The sequence below is a fragment of the Tauraco erythrolophus genome, chromosome 24 (assembly GCF_009769465.1).
Source record: "Tauraco erythrolophus isolate bTauEry1 chromosome 24, bTauEry1.pri, whole genome shotgun sequence".
NCBI lineage: Eukaryota > Metazoa > Chordata > Aves > Musophagiformes > Musophagidae > Tauraco > Tauraco erythrolophus.
The window spans coordinates 8,303,867-8,322,668 of record NC_141488.1 but is presented as its reverse complement, the minus strand read 5'-3'; the positions used below and the strand labels follow the sequence as shown (position 1 = coordinate 8,322,668).

General features: G+C 55.3%; 1 protein-coding gene across 1 annotated transcript in view; it reads left to right on the top strand.

The window, feature by feature from the left end:
* Positions 1-572: 572 nt before the first annotated feature.
* Positions 573-18,802, top strand: part of EPHA10 (EPH receptor A10) — a 35,707-nt gene continuing 17,477 nt past the window's right edge. Inside the window, exons 1-4 of the mRNA XM_086625931.1 lie at positions 573-663; positions 1,976-2,040; positions 3,326-3,995; positions 18,334-18,489. Coding sequence (XP_086482057.1) covers positions 573-663; positions 1,976-2,040; positions 3,326-3,995; positions 18,334-18,489 — 982 coding nt within the window. The remainder of the gene's footprint in view (positions 664-1,975; positions 2,041-3,325; positions 3,996-18,333; positions 18,490-18,802) is intronic.

Genomic DNA, 18,802 nt, shown 5'->3' with positions numbered 1-18,802 from the left:
CGGGTCTGGCAGGACCCGCCCTGCCTGGGGTTGCCTTTTCCTGGGGTTTGTGTGTGGCCAGTCTGGCTCCTGTGGTGCAGGAACAGGGCTCTGACTTGCCACTGACGGCTCATTACTGGCAGCAGGGAGCAAATGTCACCTGGTGGGGTCTGGCAGCACTGTTAATCAGGGCTGTGACCACAAGGCCATGGCATCTCAGCATCAGCAAGGGCTGACCGTGCCCCAGCAGCTCTTTGGCTTCCATAGCGAGGGCAGTCCCTGCCCTCAGCAGTGGTATCAGGCAGCCCAAAGCTCGGCCCGTTGCAGCAGGAGCCTGCCCCACAGATCGTGCAATGGGACACCGCTGGCCGAGGATTCGACTGCAGCTGCCATCATTAGGCTTCAGAGTGAACGGCACACCCTCGTCCGTGCTCGCCCCGCCCCTTCCCACCGAGGGCCCCGGCGGCCGCCGCGGATTGGCCGTGCCGGCCCGCGGCCACGCCCTGGCGGCGGCGGTTGGCGGCGCGGGGCGGGGGCGGGGCGCGGCGGCAGGAGCGCGGCGGCGGCGCGGGGCGCGCGGAGTCGGTGGCGCCATGGCGACGGCGCGCGGCGGCGGCGGCTTCCCCCGGGTGCTGCCGCTGCTGCTGCTGCTGCCGGTGCTGCCCCGCGCCGCCGCCGAGCAGGGTGAGCCGGGGCGGGGCGCGCGGGGACCGGGCGGGCGGAGCGGCGCGGCCGCGGCAGCCGGTGCTCCGGTACCCCTGGCCGTGCCGCGTCCCCCGTGCTCCGGCACCTCCGGCCGCGCTGTGCCCTCCGTGCCCGGCGGCCTCGGCGCTCGGTGCCGCCGCATCGGCTCCGGCGCTGGTCGCCCGCGGCGGGTTGGGCTGCGCGTTGCGGTGCCCGGTGCCGCCGGGAGAGGCCGGCGCGTCTCGGCGGCAGAGCCGGCGGGTCCGCTCCGCTCCGGCGCTGACGGAGCGGGTCGGGTCCGGGCGGGATCCCTCGTCCTCCCCGCGGTGTCTCCGCCAGCCCCCGGCGGCGCGGCGGTGGGTTCGTGGGGTGGATGTGCCGCCGCTCTCCGGGGCGCGGCGACCTGCGGGACGAGGCGGGCGAGTGCGGCGCGAGGGCTCGGCGGGTCCCCGCGGGGTGGCCGGGTCAGCCCGGGGGGTCCCGGTCCCCGCGAGCACCGGAGGCGCTGGGAGGAACGAGCTCCTGCGGTGTCCGCTGTCCGCGCAGCGCCGCCGGTACCGGGCCGGGCGGCTGAGCGGTCCTGGGGGGCAGCGCTGCCTCGGCGCCGGGAACGGTGTCCCGGAGCGCTCGCGTGGGAAACAACCGGCCCAGGATGCGCCCTCCGCGCACCGCCCTCGTCTGCTGTCGCGGAGCTGAGAGGGGACGATTTGCCCGCCAGGGGCTGCTTCAGTTCGCTGGCCGTGGGAGGGTCGTGAAACTGTGAATTTGGGGGGAAACACCTCTTCCTGCCAAACAGAGGATGAGCTGCTTCGTGCAAAAAGGATGTCGTCTTTCAAGGAAATGCTTGTCTGAAAGCAGCCACCAGCGCCTTTCAGGTCCGGGAGATGGGCGAGCTACAGGCATGGCACAGTTGCAGCATTGGCTGCATTGGTGTTGGAGGGCTTGTCCTGCAGAGTCCCTTGGGAAGGGCTGCAGCCCTTGGATGTCATCCTCGTTAGGGCAGGGTGCTAATTGCAGGACTGCAAGGTCTGCCCTGGGTGTGCAGCCTGGAGCTCTGCAGCGCGAGTCCTGCTCGGTGCAGCGCGCGGTGCAGTGCTCGGTGCTCATGCGATGACGCGATGGCTGGTGGAGCTGGAGCGGGAGCTGCTCCTTGTGCTCTGGGACCTGACCCACCGCTCGGGCAGGCGGGCGCATGGGCCGGGCAGGAGTGTGCGGTGCGGCACTGAGCTTCCCAACGAATGGGCCGGATGGGTATTTACTGGTGTTTCCTGGGTCAGTGAGTTTGCGTTCTGACATCTTGTCTTCCCTGCAGTTGTCCTGCTGGACTCGAAGGAATCGCAAGCTGAGCTGGGCTGGACCTCGTATCCATCAAACGGGGTAAGTGTGGAGGTGGGACTGTCCCTCTGTGCTGCTAGAGAGGGCTCTGCCTCTTGGTGCTCAGCGGTATTGAAAGTCCACACACGGACCCGGTGGAGGGGGCTGACAGCCACGGGGTCTCCTTCAGCTGCAGTGGGTGGGCAGCCCAGTGTGAGCAGTCGTGTTGTTCAGTGCTGGGCACCCCGCGGAGCAGAGTGAGAAGTGAAGTGCTGGCTGTGTGAGTGGTACGACCAATGTGGAACGCCTCCTCAAAATGAATCTTGCACTCCTGTAATAAGCAGATGAACATCAGCCAGTTAAGGCTTTGTATTGTAGTTTGCACACCAGCATGAGCTCCTGAGGATCAGCTCAGCTCTTGGAAGAGGGCTGTGACCGGGGTGGGATCATCAGGAGCTCTGCATCTTGTAGGGTTTGTTTGATCAGGTCCTTGCCTTGCTGCCAGGGTCAGTCTATAGCTGTCTTGGGAGAGCGTGTCAGGAAAATCAGAGTTGTGTTCCTGGCTGCTTTGGGTTCACTTTCCAGAACAGAAACAAAGCGTTCAGAGGGAATAGTGATAGATCCTGGAGTCGTCTGTGTTGCCCAGCTGTTAGTCTGCAGAGGAAACTCTGTTTTGGATATGTTTGGCAATCTTGTGTAAATTTACCCCCAGAAACAATGGCTTTGGGAAGTTGCCAGGTCATCCTTAAGGCTCCGAGGGTTGAATCATCATTGCGCTAATCAGAATCTCTGCTGGTAGCTTTGGGGAAAGACTGTTTCACTTGTAGGCAGAGGACTTGTCCTGTTCTAGCTAAAACTTCTCTTGACAGAGAAGCTGCTGTTCATGAAAAGGTTTGTCCTTGTGTGATGGTGTGACTGGCCTCACATCTTCTCAGCCATCTTTGACTTCCTTCAGTTGCCCAGCCTCGTCTGGCATTGTGCTGTGTGGTGACACTGTGCAGCCACATCTTCCCAGGGACAGAAAATCCCAGAGAAAGGCTCTGGTTTCTCAGCGGATGATGTGTCGGTTTCACGTTAGACTTTGGTTTAGAAGGTCCGATGCAGCACCTTCTTTCTGGTTGCATCTCCCTGTTTGCACCTCTGTGAAGAGCTCAGGTGTTGGGTGGTCCAGAAAAAACCACTGTGTTACTACAGCCTCTGGTTTTGGTGGGCTTGGGACGTTCAGTGCCCATGATATAATGGGCTGCAGTGGTGATACTTACACAGGTCGGTGTGTTTGTGTTGGGGCAGCTGGTTCTTGCTCACGGCAGCTCTCGAGCTGTTACAGCCCTTTGTGTTCTTTCCCCAGTGGGAAGAAATCAGCGGCGTGGATGAGAATTACAAGCCGATACGCACGTACCAGGTCTGCAATGTCATGGAGCCAAACCAGAACAACTGGCTGCAGACAGGCTGGATTGCCAGGCGTGACGGCCAGAGGATCTTCATCGAGCTGAAGTTCACCCTGCGGGACTGCAACAGCATCCCTGGCGTGACGGGCACCTGCAAGGAGACCTTCAATCTGTACTACGTCGAGTCTGACTTCGATCTGGGCCGTAGCGTCCACGAGAGCAAGCACACCAAGATTGACACCGTTGCTGCTGATGAGAGCTTCACGCAGGGGGACCTGGGTGAGCGTAAGATGAAGCTGAACACTGAGCTGAGGGAGATTGGGCACCTGAGCAAGAGAGGCTTCCACCTGGGCTTCCAGGACGTGGGTGCCTGCGTGGCACTGGTCTCCGTGCGGGTCTATTACAAGAAGTGCCTTGCCACTGTGCAGAACCTGGCTGTGTTTCCGGACACGGTGGCAGAGACGGCCTTTGCGACTTTGGTGGAAGTTAAGGGCACCTGTGTCGCTCACGCCGAAGTGGATGTGGATAATCCCCCCAGGATGCACTGCAGTGCAGAGGGCGAGTGGCTGGTGCCCATAGGGAAGTGCACGTGCAGTCCTGGCTTCGAGGAGAAGGACGGGGGATGCAGAGGTAAAAGTGGCCGCCGGTGTCCTCTGGCAGTTTTTGTCTGTGTTGGTCCGTGTTGCTGCCAGACTGCTCCAGTCTGCCCAGTGCCTGAGCACAGCTCAGGCAAGCAGAATCGCCTTTTGTCAGCAATATGATTCTTTTAGTTGATTGCAGCTCCGCAGCTAACAGCCAGACCTTCATTTGAAGGGTGGCAATTGGGTAAATGGGGTGTGTTGCCGGTAGCTGCTCTGCAGCACGGCGTTGGCGGGGCAGACGTGCCAGAGCTCTGAATACAGTCAGGCATTTCCACAGCTTTGTCTGTAGCTATGAAATTACTCTAGAACGTTAATACCCCACTGTCGTGCTTTAGACATAACTTAATAATTCGGTGACTTGACAGCTTGTAAGGTTGTGTTCAATGACAGCTGTAAAAGCGGCTGTAACCTCTGCCGTAACGGGTGTCCCTCTAATGAACCTGGTGCTGTGACCACTTTGATCTCACTCGCGAAGGCAAGGCAGGAGCCAGGCATGGGATCAGCCCTGGGTGTGGGATCAGGGCTGCTCTGCTCCTCCTCTCGGAGCGTGTGAGCCTCCGAAAGGGGAGAGGTGCTGGGCTAATGCCGCCTCCCGGGCACCTTCCCACTTCGGGCCGTGCTCAGGACCTGGTCTCAGCTGTCTGTGCGCTGAGTCAGGTGCCAACGCGAGCCAGCAGTGGTCCTTGGCGCATGGACGTGGTGCAGGGCGACAAGTGTGCATCTCCTACCCGAGGAATGGCTGCTCCTCCCACCATCAGCACCCAGGGGCTTTTCTCCTCTGAAAGGTGTAATTGGCTGTAATTATTATGGCAGTGTGCGTGGCTGCTCTGTTAGCAAAGCTCCTCTGGGCAGAGGAGAGGTCAGACCACCAGCTGGCATGCAGGAGAGATGTTTTCTTCAGCAAGATATGCCTGAAAAGACCCGTTGGTGCCCGTGCCTGCGGTGCAGGGGGTGCCTTGGACCTCTGCCTTTTCACCTGGCTGGATAAGTCCCAAGCAGGTACAGTTCCTCTGTGTTTAAGGCGTATGCTGCTGGAGAAGAGTGAGCTTGTCCGGAGGAATCAGGTGCCTTTCAGAAGCTACTTGAGGCTTTCAGATTTGAATTGTGCCAACTGTGCTGCCTTCTTCCAGGAGATGGGAAGCCTTTCCTTGTGCTCCGGGTCGTGGCTGTTTGCTCGGTACCTTCCTTAAGAACACCTTATTAAAACTATTGGATTGAAATCTCAGCGCTGTTCATTGCTTCAGTGGCTGCGTGGCAGCTCGCCATGCTTTCCCCATCTGTTTGGAGTGGGAATTTACATAGCAAGTCCCAGAAGGCTTTCGCTAATGTTTCAGGTTTCTCTGTGTTGAGTTTAAATAATTCACATTCTCTAAGGAAAAATATTTGAAGTAATTTAATGGACATAATTAAGTTTTTCCCACTCTCACAGAAAGCAGGTCATTAGTCACTCTCTGTGGAGCAGCATCTGATGTCTGGTCAAATATCAGAAAATAGTTTTTAAGGGTTGAAAGGTTTTGGTTTTTTTTTAGAGCCCTGCATTAGCATAGTGCTAAGTGAATAACTTTAGAAGATTTCTGATGAAAGCATCCAGGGCTGCGGAAATTCTTCAACAAGGACAAAAGCCCTTGAGCTGGAGGCAGGTAATTACGGTGAGAATTCGGGGATGTGAAAAGAGGTGGGTGAAGACACAGCAAATCTGGCATCGCTGCTGTGGTCCTGTGGTGGTGGCTTTGGAGGGCTCAGCGGGTGTGAGTCTGCTGGATCCTCCATGCCCATGAAACTTCTTGGTCACTGTCTCTGTTGCAGCTCTCATGGCCATGCAAGGTTGGACCCTGAGTTTGCTCAAGGGCTCGGGGAGCAGGGGCAGCCTGGGGGCCGACCCCTGCCTGGTACCAGGGGTGACTGGCACTTCTCCAGGCTGTCTTGGGTCTCCTGGTCCTCTCCCTTATCCTTCCATCTTCCCCAAGGACGTTCTGGCTGCGCGTGTGGCGAGGGACATGCCAATGTCTGGAATTGGTCGCCCGTTCACCCCACTGAACGGGTGGTGAGTCTGAGCCTGCTGGGGTGGCTGCGGATCCGGTGACCCCATGGGGCCCGGCCGGTGGCTGGATCCGGGGTGGTGCGTAGGGCCAAGTGCAAGGTGCAGCGTCTGGGATCCAAATCAGACGGAAATCGGACAGCAGCAGCAAAGGAGAAGTTTCCCCAGGCTGTCTCGTGGCTGGACACCACTCTCCATCACTGCACTCCGATGCTGGGGCACTCGACAGTGGCCTCTGCAGGGACTGACCGGAGCGCGGTGCCAGGGTGCTCGATGCTGGCGGGGGCAGCAGGCAGGGTGTCCTTGTAACTGTGATTTAGGTGCAGAAATCATTGCACTAACGAGAGAACATGTGTATCCTCACGCCGAGATTAGGAGAGATGAAAACAGACTGGCAGGATTTACGGCACTGCTAATTACCGCTGCGAGAAAGCCGAGGCTGTTGGCCGTCCGTCCTGCATGGCACCGCCCCGCCGCAGCCGCCCCGGCGCTCTGCCAGGCTGCCGTGGGTCTGCGTGTTCCTGGCGGATCGTTTCGGGGGCTGCAGAAATGAAGCCATCTCTGGGGTGGAACCGGGCAGCTTTAGCATCTGTTTAACGTCTTCTCTCAAATAGGAGGAGAGGTTCTGTCACTGTAAATACTTTTAAACTGCTTTTCTTGTCTAATATATATCTACAGCCAGATGCTGGTCTGTGCTTGCTCTGAGCTTAAAACCTATTTCCAGCAGATGCGTGGTGGGCGAGCGAGAAGTGCTGTGGCACTGTGGATGATCACCTGTCCCTCCCCATTTTGTTTTCAGCAGGCTTCTTGGCACTGATGTCTTTTTAACCTTAATTTTACCAGGCATGAGCTGTGGCCCCTTCATGCCATTTACTTTGCAGTGTGTTGCAATAGCTTTTGTGTAAATGAAACCGTGATGTGGAGGATCTGCCTGACATTTTCTGTAAAGTTATCTCTTTCTGCTTCATCTTCTCCCTCCAATCCCTTGTAATATCTGCAAGGAGAATTTCAACAAAGCCCAAGGTTAATATTTACCAGCCAGATTTGCTGCAAATGAGACAACTTCAGCCAGGCATTGAATTAATATGATGGAGACCAGCTTCCAAAAATATCCATCAGCCACTCTTCTTTGACAGAAACGTAAATTTGTGCTGTAGGTAAGTTTCCTTCTCAATTTATTTCCCTCCGCGGGAAGGAAATTTCTGACAGCGGTGGCGGGAGCCAGCTCTGCCGTTGTGCTGGAAGTGCCCCGCACTCCGCTGCCCTGCGCTGGCATCACCCGCGCGGCGGCCGGGCACCGCTCCTTCCGGTCGGCGATGGTCTAGCTGCCGTGACCCTCGTCTGCGCGAGGATGACACTGCTGAAGCCAATTTTAGGGACGAAATAGTTTCTAGTGATTCATCAGGATTTTAAAAACATGTTTTCAAGTGACCGCGAGGTGATGGCCAGGGCTGGTTTTAGAGCTCCGCGCTCCGGACCCGCGGCGCTGGAGCACGTGTGTGGGTTTTTCCTCCCTTGCAGTGAGCAGCGAGTGCCGCCGCTTGCAGGGAAGGAGAGCCTGGAGTCTCACCAGCGACGTGCTGCTCACTGAGGAGGCGTGAGGAGCAGCTGCCAACGGCCACAGCGGCTGTTTGAGAAGGAGAATAAAGGAAGTTCCTCCCTTTTCTGCGTTACTGAATGGATTTTCGGGCAGTGTGTTGGACTCAACATGCCATGGACAGGACACGTTAAAGATTTGCTGTATCTCACTTTGGGAGAAAGCTGGAGAATATATGAGCCCGTAGACTCATTCTTTTTGTAGACTTAGAGAATCATTTTGTTTGGAAAAGACCTTTAAGATCGAGTCCAACCGCAGAACCATTTTACACCTTTGCTTTAAAGCCTGTTGATCTTCTGGGCTCTCCTGAAATGAAACTCCAAGAAGAGAGAGGGGAAAGGCGTTGCTGTTGTAGCGTTTTTCCTTTTCCTGCCCGCTTCACCTGTGTGCAATAACCAGTGTGAGTTACCTCCAGTGTGGGCTGGAGGCAAGTCCTGCCGTGGGGACGTTCCCGGGAGGGCAGAGATGTGCTCTGCAGAGGGCTGCAGCACACGAGGCCGTCGGTGCGAGCCTGCGTGTCTGCGTCTGGGCTGTTCTCCTCTGGCTGAAGTGGACTGTCTTCATTCTGCACTGGCTTCATCCCTGGCAGCTGCCACCTAAAGGACTTCGCAAGCGAGCTGGCACGGCTGCTGCTCTTGCCATGCAGGGGTAAGACGAAGGGCACAAGTCAAGGCTCATGAGCAGAAGGCAGCCCTGGCTGATGGTAACCGCTAGTGGTACAGAACGCGTCGCACGCTCGACACTGCGCAGTGGGAAAGAAGCAGCTTCTCTGATCTGCTGCGGGACGCGAGCGGTCTGCTGCAAAACGGAGGACCCCGGACTGCAAGTCCACTCCGCTCATCAGGTTGGGCTGTGTTATTAATGGCTCTAATTGCCTGATGAATCTAACACTGTGCGTAGCATAATTATGCTTTATGGCAGCTTATAATTGTCACTGTTAATGAGGAGACAAGATTTTGTGACAGCACAGTCTGGATTCTGATGTGGCCCTTAGTTGTTGCTGTCGTGCTGCTGGGCGCCACGAGCTGGACGTGGGGTGAACCGTGTTGGTGTTGGACCCGTTCGTTTTATACTCATCCGTTGAGACTTCCACGAGTGCCTTCGCCTGGTTCCTGGCATCGGACAGCAGCGTTTGTCTTTCCCCGTCCTTGGGAGAGGGAAATGCAGTTGCTCAGTCCCCACGTCCGCGGTGGGGAGGCAGACGGGGATGCAGGTAGGGAGACGGCTGCGCCAGAGGCAGGAGCCCTGGGCTGCTCCGGCAGAGGAGCGTGTGCCAACCTCCTGTGCCACGTTTCTGCTTCGGGAGCCAGCGGTGCCCCAGCTGGGGGTCCCGCGGGGCCACAGGCAGCCCCTGCCTGGGGAGCAGCAGCACGTTGGCAGCGCCTTCCTGCCCGCGCTGTGCTGCCGGGCTGGGCTGGCGTGTCCTGGAGGTGGCTCTGCCTCCTTCTGCCGAGGAATTGCAGACATTGACTTTAAAAAAAAAAAAAGAAAAAAATGTCCCAAAGCAGCGGCCTGGCCCTGAGAGCTCCTGACACCATCTTTCTCGTGATGACAGCGAGCTGCGCGCGAGGCTCGTGTCCGTGTGCGTCTCGAGGGCTGCGCGGCCGCGTCGTGCACCGGCAGCGCTCCGCAGCGTGCGGGCAGCGGTGCCCCTGCTGCGCTGGCGGCGGGCAGGGACGGGGAAGGGCAGCTCTGGGCGCAGGCAAAGGCCACGCTCCCCGTGTGCTGGGAGAGCCTCGGAGCTGGAAGCACGATGCCTTACAGCAACGAGAGTCCTTCCTGTTCTGGGAATCGGCTGCTTCGTTTGCCTGATAGCAGAGGAGGAGGAAGGAAAGCATCTGGAGACTGTGGGAGCTGGAGAGAGACTTCTGAGCAGACTGTCTCCTTCTGGAAGATGTTTCTGGAAATGGAGTGCACGTGTGCTCTGCGTGGCCAGGGCTTGCTTGAGCTGAGCAAAAGTTTGGGGTGGGGGTGGGGAGCGGGATTGGTAAGATGCTTTCCTGTGCATTGCGTGTGTCCCATCAAGGCATCAGGTCACTGCAGTGTCCTTAGATGGAAAATAAATAGTTCAACTGGAAGCGAAAAAAACTTAGAATTAATTAGTATTTTGTCATTTAGTGCAAAGATACCTCCTGAAGCCTAAGGTCTGCTTTTCCATTTAAATACAAAAAAGATGGATCCAAATGTACAGTGCTTGGGGCTTTTGATTTGTTTCATCTTTTATACATTAGCTTACAAACCTGTATGTGCTGCTGGAGTTTATTTTATCTTCTGACTGATGCTTGAGTGTTATGCATAGTAAGTTTATTTTTCCTCCTGGGATTCTGCAAGTTGCACAAAGCACTGGTTTTACTTTCATCACCGCCGCAGCCGCCGGCATCCCGCAGAGACGGACGCAGCACTCAGGGCCGGCGCTTACGCACAGGTTTAGCAGCACTTGCCAGGGCTGGAGCCAGGCACGTGGGGCTGTGCCGGGTGGTAGCAGGGTGGGAAACGGGGGCTGCACGGCAAGTGGGGGCAGGGGGCGTGAGTCTGAGCCTGCTGCTGAACGAATAATTGCTGAGGAAATTGATACTTCAGTTTCCTTTCTGAATTATGCTCCTGGGTCCTGTGTTCTAGCAGAACACGGCTGGAGCACCTTTGTGGCCGGGGCAAAGTGACAGTTTGAAGGTGCAGAGCTTTGCACTGAATGAACTTGGAGTGTCCACCTCCATCCGCCCGTGCCGGCCTCTGGGGCAGCCGAAATGCCGTGTGGCAGATGCTGCTTTCCATCAGTCACACGTTTGAAACACCCATGTGTTTCTCTTCAGTCTCTTTTTGGAGAAATGTTCGAGCTTGAAGATATTTATTATTTGGGACTGCATATTATATTGCTGTTTTACAGTGTGTCTGAAATAATTATGGCTATGGAAATTGTGGCAGAGCCAGACACAAATTACTCTATGACACTTAATTTTAGAGCAAACTACTCAGAAAATCACAAGCATCACAATTCGTTTGCAGAATTCTTGTCAGGCTTAAGGTTATAGATCCCTGGCTGCTAGATGGACGTGCTGGTTATTCTGCTGAAATACAGGGGGAAGCATGTGTCACCCATGGCTACGGGAGTTTGTGTGGGATAAAGCGCTTGGCAGGAGTAGGGCGCGTTGGAGATGCAGGTCGGCGAGTCCTTCGCGGGGAATCGTTTGGTGGATACATCAGGGAACGGAAAGAGACAACAGTAAATTGCAGTTGGCTCCGTGGATGTGTCCGCTTTAGTGTGTCCTTGAGGACCATTCCTACATAAATAGCAGTGAGGTTCTGCTCAGTACTGCTGTAGCACTGATTTCAAGCAAATTCATTCTTTTAGATATTTCAGCAATGTCTTACTAAATATTCTTGGGTATTTAATTTTCTTCTGGACTAAATCACTGAATTTAATTTCAGCTATTAAGAGCTCATTGTTGGAGATGCACAAAGATCTAGCCTCTGGACATAGGTTTTTCCTTTCAGCACTCTTCAAATTATTTAACAAGGGCAAAAATTATAGAGTGGCATTGTCCTAATGGTTTCAGAGATGCTGGGAACATGTTGGACTGTAGGCTGCTGAAAAGTATTATTGAAAGCCAGTTATTAAAAAAAAAAAGCTTGTGAAAGACAAACTGCCTTTGAATTCTCTCGAGTGCTGCAGCCTGAAATACCATCCTGACAGGCAAGGTACCAAGGAAAGAGGAGCTGGAGACTTGATCCCGTGCTCGTATTGACCGCTCCCTCACACTGACTTGGTCCCTCTTGCACAGCTGGGGAGGTTGGACACGATTTCGTTCCCTCCCTCGCAGTGGAGCTCTGCAATGGCATCGCTCAGCCTCAGTATTGGTTGCAGTTTTTGCGGTGAGACGAGGCGAGACTGCAGACCCGGCGTGCGAGGGGGGACGGGAGTGTCTCTCGTACCTGGGCACGTTCATTGGCTCTTTCACCCAGTGCTCAACACGCCACTGAAACTTTATTCTGTCCCTGTGTTTTGCACAAGATGCCCTGTCTGGTTCTGGGCAACTTGTCCTTGTCCGCGGGCACTCGCTGGCAGCCGTCCTTCCGGGGCGCCCGCTCCGGTGCTGACGGCTCTGTCCCTCCTTGGGGCTGCTGCTCCGTCCTTCCGGCTGAGCCGGTGTGCAGCACCTCTCCTCTTCAGCCTTGGTGGAATGTTTGGAACACAATAAACAGTGACGTGCTCGGCTCGATAATGGAATTAAGATGGATGGAGGCTGGATGTGCCAGCCTGGTCCGGGAGGGGTTAGCAGTAGCAATAGCTCCTGTGAGAGACGTGTCGAGAACAACTTCGTATTTTATATGACCGATGATAAGGGTGAGTTTGCAGAGACACGAGAAACGGATGTTGATGTGGTGCGTGGCACCCGCCATTCACTGCTGGCCTGTGTCACAGAGAGCAGAGGGCTTCTCCAAAGGTGCTGGAAGGTGCTGCCATGGACCGTCACTGTGCCTCCAGTTACCTGAATCGCGGGAGCGGACGTGTCTGTTCTCTGTGCTCCGGGATAAGCCCCGTGTGCGCTGGGCACAGAGCTGCCCCGCGGGAGGTGGGGACTCTGTGGGGGACTTTGCTCAAGCAAAACTGGGCGGTGTGTTGGAAGGAAGCACCCTGGGAAGAGTGGCCCCAGGGCCTGGAGGGAGACTGGTGGAACACCTGGGAGGCACGAGTGTGGAGGGGCTGGGAAAGGGGGTGCTCCGGATCCTGCTGCTGTGGGCAGAGGGACAGGGCAGACCTGCCCGCAGGAAGCTTTCGGAGAGGCCACTCTGCCCAGGGAGGGGTGTGTTCCAGTTTGGACAGCACCGCAGCTGGGACCCTGATAAGCACTGTGTAGAGTTTTGTCTTGTCTTTTTTCCCCATCCTGCAAGCACAAGTTGGACCGTTGCTCGGTGAGGGTTGGATGCAGGTCTAAGAGCTTGGGGGGGACTGTGGGTCTGACGGGGTGCTGCGGCCGTGGGTGCTGCGATGGTTCTCGCTACAGCACCCCCTCAGTGCTGGCTTCTTGTTTCCTCTAGCTGCTGTCTTTCCTAAATAGCATCTTTATCAATGCCTACTTCAGCAGGGAAAATTAACACACATTAAAAGCAGATGAACTTTGTCAAATACAATTTCATGACAAAAAATGGAAAGGAATTGATTTTGGAAGACAACCGAGTTGTAGTGTTAATTATAGATGACTGTATAGGCGTTCCGAGTGGAACCGCAGGCGTTATCGATTCACACGGGCACGCACGCGGCTCTTCCGCTATCTGCAGGGGCTCAGCAACACAAAGAAGTTCAATAGTGCTAACGCAGGCAGTGTCCTTCATGGGTTTTTCTCTTTCTTCAAAGATATCTGCAAGGTTTGTGGATCAGCCAGCTGACCTGAGACAGTTTGGGGAGGAAAAAGAGACAGAACCCATGAAAAGCATGAAAACTCAATGCTGTGGAGGGTGTAAACAAACCAACAGACTCCGATATGAAGAAAATGATGCCAGGCAGCAAGGAGGGGTGAGTGTGGCTGTGAGGGCGTTGCTGGAGCTCACTGCTGAGACAGCAAACGCCTTCCCCTGCCGGCGAGGGGTTTGTCCCGCTGGAGCCTGGAAGAGCCGACCCGAGGCCGTGGTCTTCGCCGGGCGCGGACGTGCTGGCACAGCGCTGCGTGCCCCTTCCCATCGCCTCTGCCTGGCAGCGGGGTCCCTGCTGGACCCTCTGACCCGCCGCCTGCCTGCCCCGGGCTGGGCGCTGTGCCTCGGCACGGCCACGCAGAACAGAAGCTGCGTCGGCACGTGCAGAATCGTTAATGACGTTTTCACTGGGAAGTGGCATCTCCGTTGTCTGGTGCGGGTCCGGGGCCCGGTTACAGGAGTCGTGGTCCATATCCACAAATATCCATATCCACATATACAGCCTAGTATTTAATCTTTCATCTGTGCTCGTTCTCTTAATATTTTATAGTAAGCTTCAGTATTTACTTAGGTCTTGACCCCGTTCTCTCTGCAGAACGATGAACGCTTTTTAATTAGGAGAGACTCATAAGCTGCAGGAAATGGATTTTTGGTTTTACTGGACCCTGCGACGTGTCTGGGGTGATGTTGGTGAACGCTGCTCACATTTATTTGTTGAAACCCACTGTGTAATTACAAAACATTTGGCAGCTGATGCAGCTGCGTTGCGCGGAGCAGCCGGACCCGGATACTCGCACAAGCTTGGGGAAGGACGGACCGCTCCGCTGCCTCAGCGGGCAGGATCGACACTGGGTGTGGGTGCGGAAAAGTCACATCGGACTGAGCTGAACAGCCAAGAGTCCCACAGCCAGGATGGAGCTGGAGACCCTCTGCTCTGGCAGCCTCTGTGGATGCAGAATTTGCTTCTGCAATGTGTCCGTCACAGGCGCTGGCAGGGTCCTGCCCTTCCTCCTGCTGCTGCCGCTATCTGCAGCGTCTTCCCTGGGGATGCAGCCGCAGCCACGCGGTCCCCCGGCGTGCAGTCCCGGGGCAGGTGGCAGAGGGGGAATTTCCTTTAAACTTGCCAGAGTTCCAGGATTGAGCCTCCGCTCGCTCACCTCTCTGCTCTCCTAGAGACTGGCTTTTCCCGAGGAGGCGAGTTGCTGCCCATGCAGTTACAGTCGGAGACGCGCAGCTCGGCTCCGCGCTCGGTGGGATTGCACGTGGCAGCCGTGGCGCTGCGGGAGGGGGGATGTTCTCTGGACAGCAGCTTTGCGTTGAGCTTCGCCGCTCCATGGGGGAACGCTGGCAGGAGCGGTGTCTGTCCAAGAGGCTGCTGGAATAGGATTCAGTCTTTGCTCTTGTTTGGTTAAAAGCCAGTTTTTTCTTTGAATGTGTGTAAACCAACTTGCAGAGCATTTGCAGAGGAAAGCTGTGAATCCTTAAGGGTCAAATTCTGTCTTTGGTTGTGCAGTCAGCATGCTGGTCGGGCCTCCAGAGACCCTGTTTGTCTTATATAAATTTGTGCAAGTCATACAGTTGTTCTATCCCAGTTTCCCGCTCATCAGTGCGGTTAATGTTTCCGCACTTCAAAAAGAAAACGAAGGTTAGCTTAATTGTTCGAGATACCCGTCACTGCTACCGTTGACCGTAATAAGCACACGACGTAAAATGCTGCTGACCAGCTGGTAAATACTGCCAGGGTGATTAAGAATTCCATTTTACTGCTGCATGCAAAATCTTGGCCATGCTTGACTTGAACAGCAACTGCAATCAACCCTGGAGCTTACACAGCCTGTCCTGCAGTCGGGTTGTCCTACTTGGTGCACTTAGCGAGTTGCTTTTAATCACTGATCATTGATTAACAAGATGAAGCTGCTCAAACTCTGATGCCATTTTGCCAGTTAATCAGGATCTCTTCTGCTGTTTTCTAAGCCAAAACCTGAACACGCAGCTAACTGTGGCTTAGAAAATGTCGTGATCCTTGCTGGGGAAGGAGAAGCTGCAGCGTCCTTGGAGCTGTGACTCCGAGTCGCTGGCTGGAGAGGAAGGCTGTGCCCAGGAGCCGCTGGCAGGAGTAGTCTGGCTGGCAGCTTCGTGGTGCAGTGAGACGGAGAGGTCTGAGCTGCTGGGAGGGAAATGAAAGCTGTCCCATGCCAGCTGAGCAGGAAACGATGCGTTTTTCAACTCCGCATCCTCAGTTGCCCCCGCTCTCCCCGTGGCACAGACGGAGCAGGAGAGAGGACGTGGCCCTCTGCTCTCGATGGAGCCGCCTGCTCTGTCCGAGGAGCTGCAGCAGATGCGTCGGTAAGAGAAACCCTTCCCGTGGGTGCATCGTGCCGGGTGATCTGCACGGCTGCAGCACGGATCAATGTGCTTGTTCTGCTGCTGGTTTGATCCTGTGTGATGACGGCGTTATGTCGAGGAGGGAACGTGCTCTCTCGGTCAGTGAAATAAGGACGCCTGGTGAACAGGGAGTAACTCGTGTGGGCAGAGATGATGGAGCTGGAGAGAGGCAATTAAGCTGTCTGACCCGTCCAGCTGCTTCCCCCTGGCTCTAGGAGAATGTATTATTGAATTTTATTATTTGATAATTAAGTTACGGTAGTACCAGAGGACAAGGAATGGAATAGAAAATAGTGTACGAAAAAGAGAATTTCATTCTATAAATTGATGGCCTGTTCTCTTGAGAGCTGTCACATATCCACGGCAAAAATGAGCACTGCGAAATGACAGGGACGCCTAAACCAGCTGGGGACCATGAAAAACACTTGTGGGATGAGGTGGAAGAAGGTGGGAGTTTACACATCTGAGAAAAGAAGCAGCGATGGACACATGATGCATCACGTGTGCTGGGGCACTTCTGTTCTTCTCAAGCGTCAGATACAGACAACTGAGGCACAAAATTAACGAGTGAGCCACGGGCTGAGCTGTGCTCAGGCGCCTGGGGGGACGGGCTCGTGCAGGGTCACAGTGCCTGTTTCAGGGAAAAGCAAATTGAGGCGTTTCGTGCCGTTATTAACCAACGTACCTTCTGACAGACGCTGTTGTAAACTTACTTTGAGCTGTTAGAAAACGGGGAGGCACAGCCCAAAAGATGCTTCTAATTGAAAACATCCAATTTCCTGCGACGAGATGTCAGATTTACGTGGCCATGAGCCTCGCCGCTGGACCCGAGGGACAGCGGCCGCGTGCTCCGGGTTTAGGGCTCAGGTCCCGTCGAGTTTGCAAACGAGATCGATTTTTCTGTTCTGCCTGATAGGGTGTGCAGGAACCTCGAGGCAGCGCTCAGGCTTTGACGCTGTGACAACGGGCTGCCCCTTGTGTCTGGGCGACTGCAGAGCCCTGAAACGCTTTGTCTTGTCCAGTTCAGCCCAGAGGGGCCCAGGAATAATCTGCTAATTTTGGTTCTCTTGTTTTTTAAAAGTTTTGTGTTTGTTTTTTTTTTTTTATTCTCCATTTTAACAATTTAACTCTTCAGTTTTGCTATAGAAATGTAATGTCGAGTCCACAGCAGTTGGGAACTTGCCGTTTCTATTCCAGATACAAGGAAGTCTCTCTTTGTTACCTGGGCATGACTGGAAGGGGCTTGAGGATGCCAAATCTGTTGCTTTCTGCAGGCTTGGCTCACGCTGGGTGACACGACAGCACAAGATCTTGCCTGGTGAGGAGCAAGGCTTTCAGGCAGCTCGTGGAAGGCTGTACCCATCATGTAAGAAAGGCAGAAACACCGCGTGTGCGTTGCTGCTCCCAGCTCTGCCAAGCTGCTGGCTGCCGTGTGCCGGTGGCGGGGGGGTGAAGGGACGCGGGGAGGGCAAACCTCAGCCCTCCCGGTGTGCGAGTGCAGGGCACTGGATTGCTAACGGCCTTGTGGCAAGTGAAATAACCTCCTCTTCGATGTTCGCCCACTTTCAGCATCCCAGGGGAGGATCCTCTCTGCCCTGTGCTGTTCTGCGGCTTTGTCCTCAGATCACAGCTGTAGCTGCCAGTTTTATGTCATGCTAAAAATTAATGAACCAGAGTGCACTGGAATAATCTGCTTTGAAAGGAACAGTCTCAGCAGCCGGCTCCTTAAAAATGATAAGAGAAGGGACGGCGTTAGTGGAGCTGTTCATCTGGGAACTTTACAAGTGATTAAGTTTAAATATTCAGGGAGCTGATGAAGGGGTAGCAGACAGCAGCGCTGCATCAGGAGGATGAAGCAGCCAAGCAAACAGGAGTGCTTCTGTTTGCCTTGAAATCCAGCAGAGACAACCTGCTGCCCCTCGGGCTGGCGCTGCTGGGGGGACCCGCGGGGACCCCTGCGCCGGCAGACCCTGCCCCATCCCCTGCTGCTGGGGACACCCAGCAGTGACAGGCACACGGTTGTGTGCAGGCTGCTTCCTTTTCAGGTGTTTCAGGGTGAAACTGAAGCTGTTGCAAACTGCTGTATGGAGTTTTGCAGCCTTTTTTGTTGTTTTTGTAAAGTGATAGGTCTTTCGTGCAGAACTGGCTTCTGCGTGCCCTGCTCGTAGGCTGCACGCGGGTTGTAGTAAAGATCAAGCAAGTCCTTGACCAGCGTGTGAATTACTGCTTTGTTTGTGGACCAGAGGTACTTTGCAAAGGGTGAGGGAAGTGTGTGTAGACCTATAAAAGCAAATTTATGCTGCTGTTGTTGAACTTCAGTCCGTACCTCGCTGCCAGCAGTGGCTGCTGCGTAATCCGCAGTGATGAAGCTGTAGCTGCCAGTGACTGTGTGTCTTGGGTTTGTGTCTGGAGCTCTGGTGACTGATGAGGTCTCCAACTTTTTCCATTTTTGATGTTCTTCCCCTTTTGGTGTTGTTGCCGAGTCCTTCTGTGACTCCCCTGTCATTTCTGCTCTGCACACCTGACTCCAAACCCTAAGCCATGTGTTTTCCATACGCTGCCACCGTGTCCCCCATGTCCCTTGAGAAGCTCCAGCTCCCTATTCGCCTTGCTCCAGCTGATGTCTGACCATTCCTCCCGCCCCTTGGAAGGGTCGCCCAGCCTGGAAGTCAGTGCAGAGCTACAGCACCCAAATGTCCATTCTGGATCAAACTGAGGGCATGTCTCTCTTGGTGCCAGGATCACGCAGGCTCTCAGGGAAAGTAGCTTGGAGGGTGATATCTGCTGGTCAGCGGCAAGCAAAGGATGGCCCAGGAAATGGGGAAACGCAATCATCAGATGTATCCCCCATTCATCTCGTGGTGTTCTTCCCGTAACTCCCTCTCTCTGTCTTTTCAGCTTGCCTTCCTGGATTTTACAAGCTTTCCCTTCGTCTTCCTCTCTGCTCTCCTTGCCCTGAGCACAGCTTCACGCACAAGGAAGCCTCCACGTTCTGTTTGTGCCAGAAGAACTACTCCAGGTCCCCGTCGGACCCACCGTCTGCCTCCTGCACACGTACGTCTCGCTGAAATGGGGCTCTCTGTAAAGCGAGGACGTGGGGATCCAGACTCAGCGCGGAGCCAAGTGGGTGCCCGGGGGGCTGCCCGAGGCCGTCCCTCTGCTCACCCACGGGAGCTCCACCTGGGCATGTGTGTCCTGGGAGCTCGTGCCTGCACGAGGGGGCTGCCGCGGTGGGGAGGGGATGGAGAGGCCGTCCCTACACCCCGGAGCTCGCAGGCTGAGGCTGCGGTCTGACGAGACAGATGTGCGGTCGGGCTTGCAGACTCCCCGGTAAAACTAGGGCACAGTCATTTAGTCAATATAGCTC